At 38.2% G+C, this 20,493-nt stretch overlaps 1 protein-coding gene across 14 annotated transcripts in view; it reads left to right on the forward strand.

Moving 5' to 3' along the window:
• Nucleotides 1-895: 895 nt before the first annotated feature.
• ssbp2a (single stranded DNA binding protein 2a) overlaps nucleotides 896-20,493 on the forward strand; it is a 94,913-nt gene continuing 75,315 nt past the window's right edge. For 2 of the 14 annotated variants that reach the window (XM_048998421.1, XM_048998431.1), the window contains exon 1: nucleotides 896-1,261. In XM_048998421.1, coding sequence (XP_048854378.1) covers nucleotides 1,206-1,261 — 56 coding nt within the window. In that variant the 5' untranslated portion in view covers nucleotides 896-1,205. The remainder of the gene's footprint in view (nucleotides 1,262-20,493) is intronic. The other 12 variants (XM_048998390.1, XM_048998449.1, XM_048998391.1 and 9 more) reach the window with 7 other exon arrangements.

Below are 20,493 nucleotides of genomic sequence, written 5' to 3' on the forward strand. Positions count from 1 at the left end.
CGGTCAAAGAAACACTAGAGTAGCTTCAACAGGAAGCGGAACATCCTTGAGCGGGTCAGTAGAAGCCCGGACCCGAATTCTATAGAAATATTGCGCTAATCAGACACTCTCCAAGAAATTTCCTAGGAAGAAGGGGGAAGCATGCAACTGTAATAAAATGTCAATGACAAACCCGATAAAATATAGAATGTAGTTAATTTAGAGGCCTTGTTGTAAATTAAACTGAGGTACACATGTGGAAATAGTTTCAGCTGTGTAGCCTTTTTATATACTAGTGCTGGTAATGAGATAAAAATGGCTTTTGCCATCTATTAGAAACAATCGACTGTGGTACGGAGTGAATAAATGAGTAAGAGATATGACACCCATCAAACACCCTAAGTGTAACTGCTGCTTTAATTAGAAGAATCCATTAAGAAGAAAACTACAATAGTTGCAACATGTATATTAAATAATACAAGTAAAAAAATTGAAACGTTTAGACGTCGAGCTTAAACACGGCCCAAATTTTAATACAACAGCACAATTAAGTTCTGTGGCTTTTTCATATCCCAGGCAAGGTGGTAAAATGGTGGATTATGGATAGTTTGCGAAAACCATGCCGTTTTTCGTGAAATCCCTGATTCATAACGTTTAAATCTAGTTAGATTTAACTTAAGCAATACACAAGACGTTACAGTACTTATTTGTCAGGTTCGACGTCGTTTAAATAGTTATATCAATCGTCAGGAATTACATAGTTTTAAGTGCGCCCCCTTGACAATGTGTCGTTAGAGGGTGTGATTGTCTGTTAAAGGAACAGCCAGTTGTTTAAAAAAAAAAAAACCATCAGACGGTTTCAAATTCCCCCTTGTTATGAGGGAGGAGGACAAGGAAGGAGGGTGGGAGAGAGTGTGCGTGTGACTGTCCGTGCATGAGCGTCTGAGCTCGGGAGAGAAACTAGCCCGGCCGAGGCGGGCGGAACGAGAGCGCCGTAGCACAGGGGAGAAAGACCGTGGTGCCGCCGTGTAGCGGAGGGGAAGTTGTTTGGAAAGGCGGAGCCAAGTATCAGTCAGTCATGGCGGTCATCGCGGCCAATGGGCGTTCTCTAGCAGCGGAACACCCAATGGAAAGCGACGCTCCGTGTGTCGCCATGGTGACGGGGTTGTGGCCGAGGAGGCTGTGATGAGTTGACAGGTGTGTGACAATCGCGGCTCTCTGCAAGCATGTACGCCAAAGGCAAGAGTAACCACGTACCGTCCGACAGCCAAGCCAGGGAAAAGTAAGTTTTTTTTTATTATGCAGGAGAAATTACCCTCATGAAGAATGTGCATGGAGTGAGAGGCTGCTAGAGTCATTGTTGCAGTGTAGAGGCTAGGTGCTGTCACTGTGTACGGCAGCAGCAGCGTAGGGTTTAGCTTTGAAAAGTTATCGTCAGTTTCCGCCGATAACTTATAGTTATCCGGCTGAGTATTGTATGTTTTCAGTCGAAAGCAAACGTAAGGTAGAATCCCGACGAAACTGTTAGCTAGATGGGAATTGAGATTATGGCAGATTTTGTTCGCCGTCATTTAATGAGTTGGAATCGCATTAATTATTTTTTGCTTGGTGTTATAAAGCATTGAACTAATTCCAGGCTTTCACTACAGCTTTGCAGCTGTGTTTATAGAAACAGTGATATTGTGTCAACTCATTCATGGGGTATTTAGATTAATGTTGAACGCTATTGCGTCTGCGTTCCCTGCAATAACTTTACCTGCAGCTTTAAGTTGTAGTTCTCTATGTTATTTCCCGTCATATCAAGCAATTTACACGACCTCATGTATTTGACAGCTACCAAGGAGTGCAGCACATACTGTATCTGTCTCGCAGAATATTTTAGAACGATGATGTAAAATATGATTTGCAGCTTTGTGTCTTAATATGACTTTTATATGGATATAAGACTATTTTTGTTTTGCATGTTACATTGTGCATTAAAGTACTGGAAAGGGGGACTAAGCACAAACAAGGTACACCTCTGAAGCACTTCGTAACATCGATGTTTGGTAACTTTGCTGTAGGTCAGGTGTAAACAGGCGTAATTAACCAACTGACATCGGGGATGTTTTTCTTGTTACTGTAGTTTGCGTGAGCACGTATGATCATTGTGTGAATGTGCTGGTATCATGAAGTTGGCACAGACCTTAGTCACGGGATAATTATGTTTTTGTAGCAGTAGCTACTCGGAGTAAACACAACTTGGATTGACTCTTTGTTTCATTGTGACGCGGCGTTCTGACTTAGGCGACAGCGACAATAGGCGCGCTTTACCTTGCAAATGACTTACCAATGACTGCATTGAAAAAGCATAATAATAACAATAACAGAAACGCCGCGGTGCCTTGAAGCGGTGTGTTTTCATAGATAAATCAGTCCTGTTTTGAAATTTGATGGAGGCGTGCCATCGGCTGCCAGCTGAACATATATGTCCTTATTGTCTTTAGGTCATCGCGCTAGTTTAGTGCTCAGGTTACTGTGGGTTTGGAGGATTGACGGAAACCGCTATTGAAACTGTCAATGGAAATGCTGAAATCGATCGTTAACTGTGGACATAGTGGTGTAGTCCGATCTGTTTGTGAACACACATTTAACATATGATCCATGTACAGCATGTAAAGACATTCAAATTATATATATATATATATATATATATATATATATATATATATATATATATATATATATATATATATAAACCTAGTATATAGTATTCATCTAGTAAAATAATACAGACTTCTGTTACTTGTTTGATATTGCTTCCTTTTTGCTTCCTTTAACTATTTAGCGCAGTTGTTTCCTGCAGTTTTACTTACTAATTGAAATGGATGTTTTACTGAAGCAAAAAAAGCTACTTAAGCAACCCTGAATCTCCTGTCCATAGAAAAGAGTGATGTACTTCTTTGGGTTTGAAACTGTAAATTTAACGTAAATATGAGCTTTACTGCAGCAAATTTAAGACTTAACTACGAATAAATGATTGTCTATTATAATTTAACCAGTTGTTAAACTTTTTAAAATGACCAATTAGTTCATTAAGTTTTTCCAGACATTTCCAACGTAATTTGTATGTGATTCGGTGTAAAACCATTGTTTGCCTTCATTCAATTGACTGTATGTATAACACATATGGATTTAAATATTCCGTAAAATTTTACCTGTAAAAAAATTATATATAATTTGTTGAATCAAATTATTAATTTGAATTATTTAATCACCGAAGTCTGGAGAACTTTATTTTTATTTTATCGTATTTTGTTTTAATAGTAACTGTAAGTGATACCATTTAGAATGTGTTTTAATTAAAAAGTATCACTCAAATATGCCAATAATTTCAAACTTAACATGATTCTAGTGTCACATGCCAGGGTTTCAAAACTTGCTGGCTCAACATTTTTGTCAGTACCACACTGGCAATAGGGATATATGTGCACATTTTACTCAGGCTATGGGTATCTCTTTTTAGACACCCTTTTATGTATGTCAGACCTGTCTATCCTTATCTCAGCAAACATAAATGTGTTTCTCAAAATAGTATAGACGTAATATGATATGAAGTGCAAGCTGTGTTAAATTTATGGAACATAATAAAAACTCCTTACTAAATTTTATCGGCTTGACATCTTTTTTTAGGCTCCGTTTAAAATGGGAAACGTCATTCATAGTTTTACTGTATCTTTTATGTTTATGTGTTCTACTACCTGCACATCAGACAGGTAGGTGAACATCCATAGTTTTGAAGTGTCAAATTCATATGACACTTGGTGTCAGGTTTCGGAAGACACACTTGACTGTCCATGCGTTTGGAAGGTAACAGGACTACTCAAACACCCATTTTTAAGAATTTTATGGTCTACTTTGGATAAAAAGTGGAATTTTTAACTTGTAGTGCTCTTGCTGATGAAGAGATGCTCCTCACAAGGTGTAGCAGTTGTCTTGGTTTGAATACTTGGGCCTTGAGCAAATATAGTGTGATGATTAAATATTGCATTGTGAACACACATCACCTAATACAGGTTATCCATGCTGTCTGAAAGTAATCATATTTAACTTGCACATATCTAATATAGAAGTTTGAGGATAATGTTTGAATTATGTTGTTTAGATTGTGCTGAATTTCTGTTTTTGTTGAATTTGTCCTAAACTGGAGGCAGCTGGAATTCGATAACAAGAAGTTTTACAAGCGGATGGTAGCTGCAGTAGTATTCCTTATTAACAAAAACTATTTACATTTCTGCTAATTCAAATGAAAAGTATTCTGCAATTTTCAAGTATTTCAGTTAAAGTCATTACTTTAGATTCAGTATTTTAGAGATTAGATCTGATTTAAACTGGTGAGCAGGATCTCACTATTCTGGTGAGTAAAATGCCTTATTTTAAATGTTGGGGAAAGTAGCCAATGGTGTGTTTTTGGATGTAAAAATGTAAATCATAAATATAAATTATATTGAACAGGCTTCATAAGTTTGATCAATTACCGTTCAAAATTTCAAAATGAAAATTAAAATGGTATACTTGTGTACTGATTAATCAGTATTAATGTATATATTAATCCTGTTATGCCATTCTGGTCAGAAACCACCTGATTTATTTTTGTTGTCTGTGTTAAACTGTAAAATAAACTGGAGAATTAATCCGGACTAAGATTAGAACAAATGACTAGTGTAGCTAGAGTAAAAGATATTCAGATATATTTTTTTATAGATGATGGCTTGGCGCCTTGTGTTGGTTTATTCCTCGCCTTGAGCCCATATCTTGCAGGATAGGCTCTGGACCCCTACGACCCTGTGTAGGACAAGCGGGTATAGACTTGGATGGATGTTTTCCTTTTTGAATGGGTTTTATTGTCATAATTACTGTTTGCTGATGTTCAGGTATAAGGCTATAGTGACTGTAAAGAGGTGGAAGGGACATCAGGAGTAGTAGCTTCTATTTCAAGTTTTGTTACTCAGGTAGCAAACTCAGGTGTGGATCAATCAATCAAATCAATTGGGTGTGGATCAAAAATGTGTCATTTCAATTTTTTCAGTGAATGGCATGTAGGTAAATAGATTTTTTTGTACTACTGAATGTTATTCCCACTGTATTCTTATAGCATTAATGTTGTATATGGATTGTTATATACTGTTGTTATATGGTAGTTATACTATATGTTTTATTAAATGGCTATACATTTGTTTATTCACCAGTTCTTCTCATTCTTATGCTCTGCAGTCTCTTTTATGGATTTGATGGTTTTAAAGGGTTTCGGAAAGCTTCTTCTAACAGGATGCATTAATATATGTTTATTCATTTTTTGAGTTATTTGGGAGCAGGTGAGGGCTGGAGTTCAGAGCATTAGGTGATACTGCTGTGAAAAATGCAAATCCAATGCCCAACGAAAGTCACCACTTAAAAAGAGTTTGCCATTAGATAATGTATCATGGATCACTTTTATATATTGATATTTTGCTCCTGTAGATTTATGTTAGATGTGCATGAATGGTCTTGGAATCTAGTAATAATTATAATGGAAAGTGATATATGGGTCTGTGGCGATCACAGGCTTCACTGTCTCTAAATATTTTTCTCCTTCATTAAATTCTTTGTCTAAAATCAATATCACTGAACCATCAGTATCCATGGAAAAAAAGCACATAATATATTGTATCGATTTACTATATTTGAATAACACGGATTAGCATCTTTTATTTGAATTTATCAATAAAAATTTACCAATACAAATACATTTAAAATATCACAGAATGGCCATTAAATATTTATATATTTGTATTTTTTAATCCTTTGCGAGAAAAAACAGCTGCAGATGTTGCACTTGTACAAACACTTCGTAAAATGGATGATTCAGTGTTTCCTACAGAAATTTGAGTAGGCATGGTGGTGATGGTTTTTCAGCAAGTCACATCCAAAAAATGGATCTGTGACTATCATATCTGCAAACATTATTAAAAACGGCAAATAAAAACATGTTGGTTTGAAATGCAGCTTTTGAAAATAAGAAAACTTTAATCTGTTAGATTCCCACAGTCATTCTACCTTTAGTTTGGGGCCAATCAGAGGTTGCAGTCTTAAATTATGCGTGACAGTGTTTTGGTGCAGCAGTTCCTGAATTTTCTTCGAATAAAAGGAGCCTCTTAGAATATTTTGCATGACCATGTTGGTAATTTAGTGAATTTAATGATGCTGTTTAGGCAGGGTTAACCCTGCGTGTTCTGGTACCCTAGGAAAAATTATCCGGAGCACACCACCCCTGCCCCCCCCCCACCTCCAGAACAGTAGGAAACAAATTTTATTAATTCATTTTTATTAAAAGCATTTCAGTAGCACAGTGTATCTGGTTGCTAGCTAGCTAGCTAGGACTTGTTTCACAAGAAAAGTACTGAAATATTTAAACTAATGTACCTGACTGTAATGTCACAGCATGCGACCAAAGATATTTCCTAAGATGTTTTTTTCACTTGCTCTTTTGCACCCCCTAATCAATTGGCACCTTAGATGATTCCCTGTATCGCTGATAGGCCAGACTGGCCCTGTGTTTCATCCCATATTGTAGAATATAGGATGTTCCTATAGCTCTACATTAATTTATCAAGACCTCGCATACTTATAGTGTCTGGATCATTTTACTATTATGCAAATATTTAGATGTATTAAATTTTGTTTTTTAAATTGTTAAAAATTTGTTAAAGTCAACTATCTTTTGTGGGCTACACTATACATTGTAATTAATATAATTAAAAAAAGACATAAATTAATATATATTTTTTTTTATTATTTGGATGGTATATTGTTTTTTATATAAGAGAGTGGCACTCAATCTTTACAGTGAAGCGCAGAGTCAAAGAAGAGTGAAGCACAAGTATTACTCCTGTTTTCTTTTAATTAAATAACTGGTAAATGAAGACAGATGTTTTGAGCTAAGTGGGAACACAATCCATGCTATGCATATATCAAAAAATGCCTAGTTTATGCTTTCAATGCTGTTGGCTTAATATATTCATTACAAAGGGGATTTGTAGTTTTGTACAACCGGTTATAGGGGTTACAAATATTTAATAAGAATAAGTTAAAACTTAAGATATACTTTGGTATGCTTGGTTTTGTGTGTATATATATTTAATGTGTGCTTAAGCCACCAGAGCAAATTTTCTTTTGCACCTTGGAGTTGATTGTAAGGTACGTGGAACACTGCTGGAAACCAAAACAGTAAAATCCCTTTATTTGGTGTTTTGTTGATGGGAAACTCTTCCTCAGGCATCTCTTCAGAATGCTTTGCCATCTGGTTACTACTGCAAATGTAGCATCTGGTTCCCACCATTTTCATTCTCATGAATCAATTCAGTGACCACTTATGTTGTGAGAACTGTCATCCTGAAGATTGTACTCATTAGGATGGAAAAGCTTCACTGTACAATTGATCTGAATGGATTTCTAACATTAGTTTTTACCTCATTATTAGTATAGCATGAATTTTGGATGGGGCTGAGAGATGTGGAAAACCCACTGCAAATCATATCAGAGTCTGGGGCTGGGCAATGTGCAACGTTAATATTGACATTGTATGCTATGCACATTCAATAGTTACATCGGAAGGACCATAAAAAGGGTAGATCATACTTCATGAACCATAACACTGTGGGCGTTTATGATGTAATTTTCATCAGAGGGGAGCTGTGCATGAGGCCGCACACCAATCGAAAATTGAAACAATAGATTGTGGAACAAGGATTGCATACAAACATCTTTTCTACACTCTATGATAAGAATGATAACAAAAATGTCTAGTGGATTTGATGAATGGTTGACTGAGAAAGTTCAGAAATACTGGCATTTATACGATTCCTTGCTGGAGTATTATAATGACTCCCTGATAGCTACAAACTAAAATAAAATATGTTTGTACTGTTACCATTCATTTTTTTAAAATTGGTTTTAAAATTTATTTTACCTTATTAATTATCTCGTTATTTAAATCCAGTTTAGTCATAGTTTTTGTTGTCGTTTCATTGATATTTATTTTAAAGATGTAAATTGATTAAATTGTTATATATTTTAGCATTTTTTTATTTCTAGGGATAGACAAAAACTTGTAGGACTTTGCTTAGCTACTACAAAAATTTCATGATGTAGTGCCTTTGGCTATTTTCTGAGGTGCAAGTGCATTGCAGGGAAGGCCCCAAACAAACATGTCATGGCGTGGGATGGCGCAGGTGGGAAAAATCTGACGATCAACTGGTAGCTCCATACCAGAAAGGAGTTTATTAATGAAATGGAACAAGGGAAGGCACAAAATAAAGGACTACAAGGGGTCAAAAACAAACAGGGAAAGAAATAAGGAATTAACTTAAAAGAAAGCATAGAATAAACACAACTACAAAACTAAGCAGGACTGGGCAATAGAAGAGGAACTTCTCACAAACGTAGTGACTCACTAAGGAACTGGACACAGGCAGGCACTTAAATACACAGGAACACCGGGGCAAACAAGGAACAGGTGCATGACATAATCAAATTAACAAATCAAAAAGGACTTGGGACAGCAAGGAACAGGTGGGGCAGATTACATTAAAGCAAGCATGAAACTAAGGAACCTTAACATACACCAAAACTAGGAGACAAAACACAGAGGACTGACTACATTACGCAAAACCTAAAATCAAAATAACTATAACACACAGTAGAAACAAAAACCCCCCCAAAATTAAACAAGTCGGGTGAGGCTGGTTGGCCAGCAGCACCTGCTGGCAAAGCGGAGAGGAGAACTGAAAGGCAGGATCAGACAGGTGCTGACCCAGACAACTTCATTAAATTAGTTAAATATTATTAAAAAAAAAATGCTTTAAAAAGCCGATGATGAATTTTCTCATTGATTGGTTGCATCGACGGGGGCAGCATGGTGGTGCAGTGGTTAGCACTGTTGCCTCACATCTCTGGGACCCGGGTTCGAGTCTCCGCCTGGGTTACATGTGTGTGGAGTTTGCATGTTCCCCCCATGTCGTCGTGGGGTTTCCTCCGGGTTCTCCGGTTTCCCCCCACAGTCCAAAGACATGCTGAGGCTAATTGGAGTTAAATTATTATTATAGGCCTAAATTGCCCGTAGGAGTGCAAAATTGCCCATAGGAGTGCATGTGAATGGTGTGTGAATGTGCCCTGCGATGGGCTGGCCCCCCATCCTGGGTTGTTCCCTGCCTCATTCCCATTGCTTCCGGGATAGGCTCCGGACCCCCCGCGGCCCAGTAGGATAAGCGGTTTGGAAAATGGATGGATGGATGGATGGTTGCATTGACTGCATATAATCATATAATGACATCACCACCTAACAACATCAATGTTGATGCCTAGTTCAAACTCCACGTTTCCGTGTGTCGCTGTGGTCCACATGTGGACTTTTGTGTATATACTGCATTTGTCTGTGGACACAGATGGTCACAGTCAGCGCATGCATAAAACAATGATATTCCACCAGACAAATACATGGCAGAACCATTGCAACAAACACAAATACAAGCAGCGTAGTGAAATGGGTCAACTTTTTATGAACAGTTTTAGAGTTCTTACTAGACTTAGGCAGTATGGCGACAAAACAAGCCCACCTTCCACAATTTCAAAATGTAGGAACAGCATAGTTTTTAAAAATTCCGACACAATACTGTAGCCGGGGCAAACTGGGAAAATGTAAATAGCCTCTGTTTGTGTTAATGTGAATACTTCTTGTTTGCCTGATTGTTGTGTGTGTGCCCATTCCATGTCATGGGTGGAGCCTGTCTGATCCTCATATGTCTCTAGTTATTGTGTAAACTACCAACCATTTGTGTGCCTTACAGTATGGCATCAGGCCTCCCTGTGTTTCCCCATTATATATTGCTCAATAGTTATTTAATTCCAGTGTTAGTCCTTTTAAGAGCGTAATAAAAGGGCATTCTTACGTCTTGTCGCCGCCGCAGCGATGCCTCAGTTTGTCAGACATTACATACTACAGTATGTACTGCAATTTAAATGAAACAGCGGATTATTGTCTCTTTGCCACTTTGTCACTTTAAATAAAGATTCTCTGCACGGTGTCAAGTGTGACTTTAAAAAATACTTCTTCATGTTTTTAAATAAAGCATTTGCACTTTTCGGCTGCTTTTGCATGAGGTCTGTGTGTGCTCTCTGTACTAATCAAAATCATTCTCATCCTTACTGTGTGAGTCACTCATGGACAGCGTGGCATGTTTGTGAAGATGAGTGATGAGCAGTAAAGCGAACAAGAACTAGCCGCTGAAAGACATTGGCGTTCCACTGTTTGGAAATATTTTTGATTCTATAGAGAGGATGTTGAGCAAAAGTAAGTTTTTTGGCTATTTTATTTATTTTATATTATTTATTTTGGGTAAATTTTGAACCCTTACTTTTTAATAGCAATATTTTTTTATTATCTACTATCTTATCTGATCTTATGTATTGCAAAAACTCACATTGCGATATTTGAATATATTGATATTCTTTCAATATTGTGCAGCCCTATGCTAACCCTTCCTTGTGGGAAGCAAGTGCGATTCGTGTGGAGATGCATTAAGATTATTGGATTGAGGGTTTTGGTTTTCAAATATTATATTTGCGTAACAAATATTTTAAATGTAATTTATCTCAGTTCATTCACACACACACATAAACACACACATAAACACACACTCACACACACACACACACACACACACACACACTTTTGATGATGGGCGTAAACATTTATCCAGATGTTGGCTTTTCGGTACTATACAGACATTTACTTTTGCCCACAATTTGGTAAGAAGATTAGTAGTACACCTGAAATATCAATGAGACGTATGGAAGCCCATTGAAATAATGGATCCCGTAAGTCATCATAATGAGACACTTTCTTGAAATGACTTACTATCTCAAAATAATTGGGATGGATAATCTGTCTGGGCAGTCCCCAGGTTACGAACAAGATCCGTTGCCTAAGTCTGTCTTTAAGTCAAATTTGTAGTTAAATCGGGAAAATCATAATAATAGTAATGATAATAATTATGCAGTGATAATAAAAGTAACTACATAACGTACTGTACCCTACCTTGAGTCGACGAACTGCTTTAGCAAAGTGCTCAAGTTCATTATTATGAACCATTGTATTTAACATTTACATTTTTAATAAAATACACTTTATGGTAGTCTGTTTGAAAAGTGGGAGTTGTCCATATGTCGGACCACAAACTCCACAACCCTAGAGGGCGCAGGATGGTTTTGAAGCAGCTGATCCACTTCAAAATTTTGTTTTTTCATTATGTCATTATAGACATGCAACAGTAGATGACGTAAATTATCTGCCTCTTGGCCATGTATTTCAAATGTAGTTGACCAAATAAACATCGATTTAGCAATACAACGTCCTATTAGCAGTGATTCCCACCCACTATTCATGATTTAATGACATAATATCATGCTGTGGGGTTGGTCAGCAGGACTGATTATGCAGCACCATATGTATATTTAATTAGCGTAAATTAATATGTGAATTTGTGTATTTACGTTAATTCTAAATATTGTAATTGTCTAATGCTAGCCATGGAATGCATGTAGCCGTGAGTGTTGTGTAAGTTGTTGGCTTCTTTGTCTGTGCCGCTCCCAGTTTTAGATCAAGTAGTAGCTGTTAATAAAGAGATTAACTTTTTAAAAGAGCTGCCATTTCCCTTATTAAAGTGACTCAACCACTCACTACAATACTTTTATTTTCTTTTTCTATGTGGGTCTACTGCATCAAAAACATCCTGTGATGCCGTTTGTTGTAACAACTATCCCCCGCCCCTCCAAATAATATCCGTAAATAAATCACTATTTCAGAGAAAGTTTCTCAATAATTTAATACTAATTCATTATTTCAAGAAAGTTTCTCGTTTCAAGATACTACACCATTGTTTCAAGAAAGCATCTCATTATTTCTCGTTTTAATGACTTGCAAGATTTTTTTTTCCATCAAATTGGTGGTAATGTTCTTCCATAGAGAGGCGTATTGTGATGCTAAAAGATCATATTTTATAAGAACATATTAGATCATGTTTTTACAAACATTAAACATGCATACAGTAGCCATACAGCTCCCACATTTTAGGCCAATCAGACCACTTCTCTCTGCTTCTTAACCCCTGCATACACACCTCTCATAAGAACAGCTACTCCTCTGATTAAGACCATCACCACATGGCCTGAAGATGCACTTTCCCAGCTCCAAGACTGCTTCACTCACACTGAGTAGAATGTCTTTGAACATCAGGACCTGGCTGTACACACAGAATCTGTCCTATCATACATCACGTTTTGTATCGGGATTGTCACAGTGAACAAACACATCCGGGTGTTTCTCAACCAAAAGCCCTGGATGACCAGCCAGGTCAAGACACTCATCATGACCCGAAACATGCCTTCAAGTCAGGAAACAAAGAACTGTATGGCGCTGCTAGAGCTGACTTGAAGAGGGAAATCAGGAAAGCCAAGTCTGACTACAGGAGGAACATAGAGCCAAACACTTTGCTCGCTTCGAGACTCCAACCCCACAGTTGCCAGTGACCTTATCCCAGCCCCAACCAGTCCCCTGCTCCCACTCATGGACTGTACAGGAACAGGATGTGAAACAGGTGCTCAGCAGGGTGAACCCCAGGAAAGCTACCGGACCTGATGGTTCTCCTGGAAAGTACTCAGAGCCTGTGCTGACCAGCTCTCAAAGGTCTTCACCATCATCTATCCATCATCTATCCCTGACACATGCCACCATCCCAGCCTGTCTGAAGTCCGCCACCATCATCCCGGTACCCAAAAAATCAGTCACACACATTCTAAATGACTTCCGACACTTGGTGATGACGGGTGTTAGAGCGGCTGGTCCTAAACTACATCAAAGCCCACCTCCCTGCATCTTTTGACTCCTACCAGTTTGCCTGCAGAATGAACAGGTCAACTGAGGATGCCATAGCCATCGCCCTTCACACCACACTGAGCCACCTAGACCATCGGGAGAGCTACGTCAGAATGCTCTTCATGGACTTCAGCTCTGCCCTTAATACCATCATCTCCAACATCTTGATCACAAAACTGCACAACCTGGGACTCCCCCCACTCACCTGCTCCTGGATCAAGGACTTCCTCACAAGTCGGCCCCAGACAGTAAGACTTGGACCCCATCTATCCTCCACCCGGACACTGAGCACAGGCTCCCCACAAGGCTGTGTGCTGAGCCCACTACTCTACACCCTGTACACCTCTGACTGCAGACCGGCCCGCAGCAGCAACATCCTTGTGAAGTTTGCTGACAACATGACGGTAGTGGGGCTGATCTCAGGTGGAGATGAGTCTGCCTACAGAGACGAGGTCCAGGAACTGTCTGAATGGAGTTCAGAAAACAACTTACCTTTGAACACCACCAAGACGAAGGAGATCATCCTGGATTTCAGGAAAAACAGGGAAGATCCACTTCCCCTCCACATCAAGGGCGACTGTGTGGAGAGGGTCCACACCTTTACCTTCCTGGGCACCACAATCACTTCTGACCTCTCCTGGACTGCAAACACCACAGTTGCCATCAAGAAAACACAGCAGCGTCTGCATTTCCTGAGAGTGTTCAGGAAGAAGAACATCAGTGAGAAGCTGCTGGTGACCTTCTACCGCTCCACCATAGAGAGCATTCTAACGTACTGTATCCCCTGTTTCACCTGTTACCTTCCGGCAGGCCCTACAGGACCATTAGGACCAGGACCAATAGGCTCAGGGACAGTTTCTTCCCAAAAGCCATCACTGCAATGAACACACACATACAACACACACCACCCCCACATAAGGAAAATGTGCAATAACTTTATATTATTATAATATACTATACAGGAATATAGTATGATACAATACTTAACACTATGTGCTATTGCATCTACTACTCTGTCTGTGCTGTCTGTACTGCAAATGTAATGTCTGTATATGTCTGTAAATGTCTGCACTTCAGAAGTGACCACTGCCATTTTGTTATACGAGTAGCATCCGTGCTCCAGTACAATGACAATGAAAGCCTTTATATTTCTATTTCTATGTAAAAATTCAGTGTATCCATATGTTTAATATATGTGTCTGACCTTGAACTGAAAAAAATACCGCCACACAACCAACATCTTTTTTTTTTTTTACCTTGTTTATCAACAATATTACCTCTTTCAAAAGATGTTGTAGCAGTTCTACTGTTCCTTTCTTCTCCTCCACTTAAGTGCTTATGGCTTCCATGATATACTAAAACAGCAGGATGTGGCCTGCTCTGCTAACCAAATTTAACTTTTGGGTAATATCTGTTCAATAATATCTCTATACCTCTTCCTTGAACACTGACAACAGTTTGTAAACAAAACTCTTTGCACCCTTTTTAAACTCTTCCCTCGGGATTCACTTCACCCTTTGTCTTGTGCTTTCATTGACTGTAGCTCATCGTCACACTAATTGCCAGTCACAATACATTTCACACTACAGGATCTGGAGTTGCTGACAGGGCCAGATATTTGGCCTGCTATTGCATCAGTGATTCTGTCCGGTCTCATCTGTAAAGTAATGGCGATCAACCACCAATTTGCCAACACCAATTGAACACCAGATTTCCTCCGATCTGGGGTTTTTATTGACTATCACCAAAAAGTTTTGGTGAATAGAAAATCGGGGCTACAATCAGGTGGCGTGAACAGAGTGGATAATGATATCTAAAGTGAGTTAGCATGTTGGATGTGTTTCCAGGAAGATATCCAAGTTTGGTATAACAGAGCTGACAGACAGTCTTATCAACTCCTCTCTTTCTCTGGTGTGGGCATAATTTATTGGGAAGCCAAAATATTCCCAAACTACTGATTTGCAGACTGGAAGCAATAGAATTAGAAATGCAGTAGTTGTGGATGCTGAGTTTTGACCAGACAGACTTTGTTCGTGCTACTTTGAAGTTTCCAGTAACTACCATCATATTAAGTGCTGATATACTGACTAGAGCTTCAGACAAGCAGTGATATCCCCTGAATCTAACTTCCCGTTCCACTGAATCTGTGTGTATCATCCAAACTGCTATGGTCTGAACTATCTGGCTGAACTGTGGCACCATAAAATTAGGTCACCTGTGGACACATCAGGGCATTTTACTGGGTCACACAAGGTAAATGATTGGCATATAACTGGATGGCACAATATCTGGAACAGTCTATTTTTTGATTTTATTATCAGCACAACATTGTGATGGGCTAGTGGAAGATAATATGGACAGTGGGCTTGAGGACATTTCATAATAAAGGACTATTAATGGTGGAAGAGTTGACAGAGTTGCTTGTCTTATTTATGGTGGTGAGCTACATTTTAAGATCTGGCAGAACTTCAGAAGCTTCAAGAATGAGCAAATCATTGTTAAAGTCTACATTTTGAATGCAATGCTAATGATAAAAACACATTTTTTTGTGGATTCTGTTTGCTATATTTGTAGTTTAATAAAGAAGGTTGCACCAGTTATTCCAATTGTTTCTCAAAATCTGAATGTCTGTAACCTTGTGCAGTCAAAAAACGTCTACAGTCAGTACTGCTTCAACGTATGATATCACACTGTGAACATGCTCTAACAGGACTGATATATTAGCATCCAAGCCCAATGCGACGCAAAGTCACATTTGTACTTGTGCAATTTTCAGTTGAATAGAAAAGCACAACGCAAACTACAATGGAATATGGTCTTAACAAGATACACTACTTGCATGCAAAAACAGCCATCCAAGTGAATGATAGTGATGTTCTGTTCATGAACAAATCATTCTTTTGAACCAGTTATTCTCAGTGAATTGGTTGAACCAGTTTTCAAATTAAAAGAATCAATCTTTTTGTTTACCCATGCATTGCACAGGTCATAGTCTTAGATTCTAAACATCTAAGAATATTTGACAAATCATCATATAAAAAGACACAGCAACCTTGTTAAATTCACTTACACATGTTTCCGTAGACTATCTGTAGGCATGTTACCTTCAGTTCCAGTCCGCATACCATAATGGGTTGTATTTCTGCTATGTTCTTGCCCGGCTGCATGGTGGCTATAACTAACTACTCCTGACTCTTGGCAATCAACAAATTAAGAAGTTCGGCATGTTTGGTGTTGCCATTGGATATGTGTATTTTAGTATGCAATTTTAGTGAGCGCGAGGTTTTTCAGGAACCCATTAGTCACATTGTATCAGTACTGACTGTATTTTACATCTTGAAAGTAGATTTTTATGAAGCTCGTGTTCCCACGGAGTGGGGTCATCTTGCACTAGATTAATTGTTTTGGATATTTCACCTATGTTAGTGCTTCGTCAGATTAGCTCTGAGCATCAGTGAAGCTGGACTTTTGATAACCAGGGGAGAGGAGCACTCACATGAATACAATACACTGGACACCTCAGAGGGATACCCTTGTTTTCAAAGGACTCGCAGCATAAGGTTGCATCAGAGGAGATTAAAATTAATTGCTAACAGAATTCCACAAGCTGTTAGACTGCCGGTAGGAAACAGTTGGTAAATGCAGTATAGGGGTGTCTGATAGATTTGCGAAGTACACTTGTTTTGTAACAGGTTATTCCTGAAACTTGGTGATGTTCCAGCTGTCTTAAATATGCTCAAAAGTAACACTTGTCACAGAGGAAGCCATCGTGCACATCCCACATTCAGTCTTGATATCTCCATGTTGCCTGATGCTTGACAGATTTCTACTGGTTGCTTCTTTTTATTATTGTCCACAAATGTAGCTTTGCAGGGCTGAGTAAAAAGCAGTGGTGCCAACTTAGCGACTTTTCTGAACCCTTTAGTGACTTTTTTCCCCCAGAAAAAGCAACTAGTGAAAAATCTAGCAAATTCCTGGGGAAACCTTATCTGACAAAAGAAACGGAAAACAAATGTAAATGAGAACTGTTTTATTGGGAATTCAGTTGCGTTACAATACAGTATATACAGTACAAGTTACAAAACAGGGACCAGGTAAGCAAACAGATATGAAGGGCTTATACCATCTGTCACTGTGAAGAATGCAAACATAATGCAATGTTAGCAAATGGCTAATTAGCGACATTTAGTGACTTTTCGATCAGGCTTTAGCTGCTTCCCATTGGAAGTAGTTGGATTATTGAAGATGCCAAAATAGCAGTTCCTTGTGTGCTGTAATGAGTTCTTTTGTGAAAACTCTTGGAATTATAATAATGAAGTTCCCATTTCATGAACAGACAGGTAATGGGCAGGGAATTTTAAAGTCATGTAGTTCAGACTGCTCTAGGTCAGTGTTGAATGAGCCTGCAGTTCTTCTGAGCAGACAGAAAATGAATGAATTGTTCACGATGGATTATGGTCACTTTTTCGTAGTGTGAAGAATGTAATTTGATTTCATGAACTGAATTTGTTTCACACGTGTAACAAAAGCTGACAGAAGGTGACCATGTCCTTTCTTAACATTGGACCTTTTCACTTTAGACTGCAACCAATCATTTTACCATAGACTTCCTATCAATGAACTATTTTTGACAAAGCACAATTAAAGCTAACCTATTGGAAGTAAATACAGGCTATAAAGAGAGGCTCAAAAGAAGTTATAGCTTTTCATATTTATCAATGAATATTTTTTCTTCATATATCGAGTAGACGTAGAAAACTTGGAAGCAGAAAGAATTTATGTGTTGAAATATGTGGTGAGATATAGCTTAGATAAGAATTTACACCCCTTAGTTAATAGTTGTTAGTATTGATTGAATTATTGCCATAAGTCTTTTAGGAGGAGATCCACTGGTATAGCGCCTATATTTTGAACTATTGCTTGACTCCTTCGTACTAAGGGTGTAAAGATGTGGTGATTCATCATGATGAATTGATTATTAAGGTTTCAATAGAATGTATTGATCAGTTAATGTTAGACTCAATTTTTGGAGGTGAAACAGAGATACTCCTATGTCTGCATTGTGCATTCTTGCATTCACATGATGCAGGTAGAGTTAAAAAGTAGCATTCCCAGCAAGCAAATTTCCAAAATGTAGGATGGCTAAGGAAGATTAATTAATATTCATAAAGGAAGTACTACCTAATTATCTTTGCACGGAGATGCTTTGGAGAAATTTGTCCCTGTTGTGTACCACAGAAGGCTGTCCAGTGGTTAAGATAATCTTTTTGCTATGATGCTTTTTGTAATGCCCCTGTTTTGTAGTGCAAAAAAAGTAGAAAGTAATGTCAGCCTTAGAGATGCATGACAAATCAAGATATTAGCCTTCTTCGTATTCCATTAATAGTGTGTAATTAAGTTCCCATGGCAATATTCGTGATATTTTTTCAAAGGTTTGTACATGGATAATTAAAATGATCAAATAATGGATGAATCATATCATGAAAGGTTTCCAATGCATGAAATTGTTACCGCAATAATTGTATTTGAATCGATTCGCCTTGGGGCCAATGATTTACACCAGGACTTATTACAAAGCTCAGTTTACTTTTGGTGAACTTCATTGATCAAGAATGTTTTCAGTTGGATTTAGCTCAAAATTTTGACTTGTTAATTTAATCTTTCTGTACTTTAGGTACTCTATTGTCACTTTGGGTTAATGTCTTCATAAAGTTTGTACTTTTTTGGAATTTAGATTTTTTTGTTGATCAGATTCTGCCACCATCTAGCTTGTCTTTTATCTTCACAAATTCTACAGTGTCTGATTAAAAGAAATACTCCCTGCTTTCACCATGACTTACTGTATGGATGGTGTTTTCTTGCTGATCTGTTTGATTTCAAGATGTTTTGCAATGAGGCTGATGTGTTTCATTTTGTATTACAATAAAGCCCTTTTTCACACATGACACCAAAATCCACAAACTATTGTTTTGTGTTTTGTGTACTTTAAGAAATATTTAAGAATTCGGGCATTCTTTGCATAGAGATCTTTATGGCACATTTCCTTGGGGTCAAGATTTGTGTATACCATCCTACTTAGAAGATCTGCAGCCCCTTTAAAAAGCCATGAGATTTTGGATTGCCACTCTGATGAGTCCATCAGTCCACCTTCCAGTCCACCTTCCATCCATCTATTTTGTGTAACCGCTTATCCTGTTCAGGGTGCGTTGAACTTATGGGCAGAAGGCAGGGAAGGACTAACCTATCACAGGAGGCACACACACACACACACACACCTATGGGCAATTTGATAACTCCAATTTGGACTGGGGGGAGGGACCAGAGTACCCAGAAGGAACCCCACAACAGCACATGGAGAACGCTACACACATGGAGCCATTAACAGAGATTTGAACCCTGGTCCCAGAGGTATGAGGCAACAGTGCTAATCATTGTGCCTTGATCAAGGCGACCTTTATTCTGAACTTATCATAATAATTACCGATCAATACAGGTTAAAAAAAAGTAGCCTAATTCACTTCTTGGATCGCCCTGAAAGCAGTTCTTTATGGCTGGCATTAATAATAGTTGTTTTTGAAGCGTTTTTCACAAACTAAGGTCTTTTCTTTATTATTTTCATTTATTTTGTTTTTAAAAATACTGTGTCCTTTGACCTTCAAATAAATGTATATTGAACCAGGTATTAGATCTCGTATGCATGTCATTAAATTTAACCTACATAAATGACTGATTTTCGGGTTCTCTGGGATTTTGTAGAAATACTGCAGTGTTAAGCATTGTAAGTCCTTAACCCGCACTCTGTTGCAGTGGCTGGCCCTTACAGAAATTACAGCACATTGACATGCAAGTGGCATCGTGAAGACACTGGTGTAAGGTTAAGCATGCACGACGTAGCAGCTTGGGCAGTGCATCACCACAGTCCTCAACTCAGATTTTAGCAGTGCATAACAGATTCCTTTTTAAGAAACAAGATATTTCTCTTTCAATGTGTATCTCTTTCAACATGCAAAAGGAATTAGCATAGCAAGGGAGATCTTCCGATTTGATATTTATCTTCTGACAGCAAATGCTTTCTTGCTTTAAGGCTTTCACTTGACATTACAAGGGTGTCTATTATGTTATGGGTCGCGTGCATTCTGTGGTCTGTTGTGACAGCAAGCTTGTGGCGCTGTAATGTTTAAATGACTTTCTAAGATAAGCCAGACCCCAGAATGCACAAGAATGCAAAGAGAGTGATAGCATGTGTCTAATTCACATATGTTTTTTTTTTTTAACACATTTTTGCATAAGTGCTTTTCCAATGGATGGTCACTGGAGCCTGGAATCTATCCCAGGAATAGCAGGACCCATGAGAAACCAATTCACCTCACTTGATAGTTTAGGACTGTAGAATGAAACCAGCTTAGCCAAGGGAAACACAGACAAACAAAAAAGTCAAGAAAGTGTGTTACTTATTTTAGCTGCTTAAATGCCAGATATGCTACTGCATTTTGAATGGTGCTTTAAAGGCCACAGCTCTGTCAGTAAAGATTTGTAGTAGTCTACTATTGATATGACAGGTGTCT

The sequence above is a fragment of the Brienomyrus brachyistius genome, chromosome 2 (genome assembly GCF_023856365.1).
Source record: "Brienomyrus brachyistius isolate T26 chromosome 2, BBRACH_0.4, whole genome shotgun sequence".
Taxonomy (NCBI): Eukaryota; Metazoa; Chordata; class Actinopteri; order Osteoglossiformes; family Mormyridae; genus Brienomyrus; species Brienomyrus brachyistius.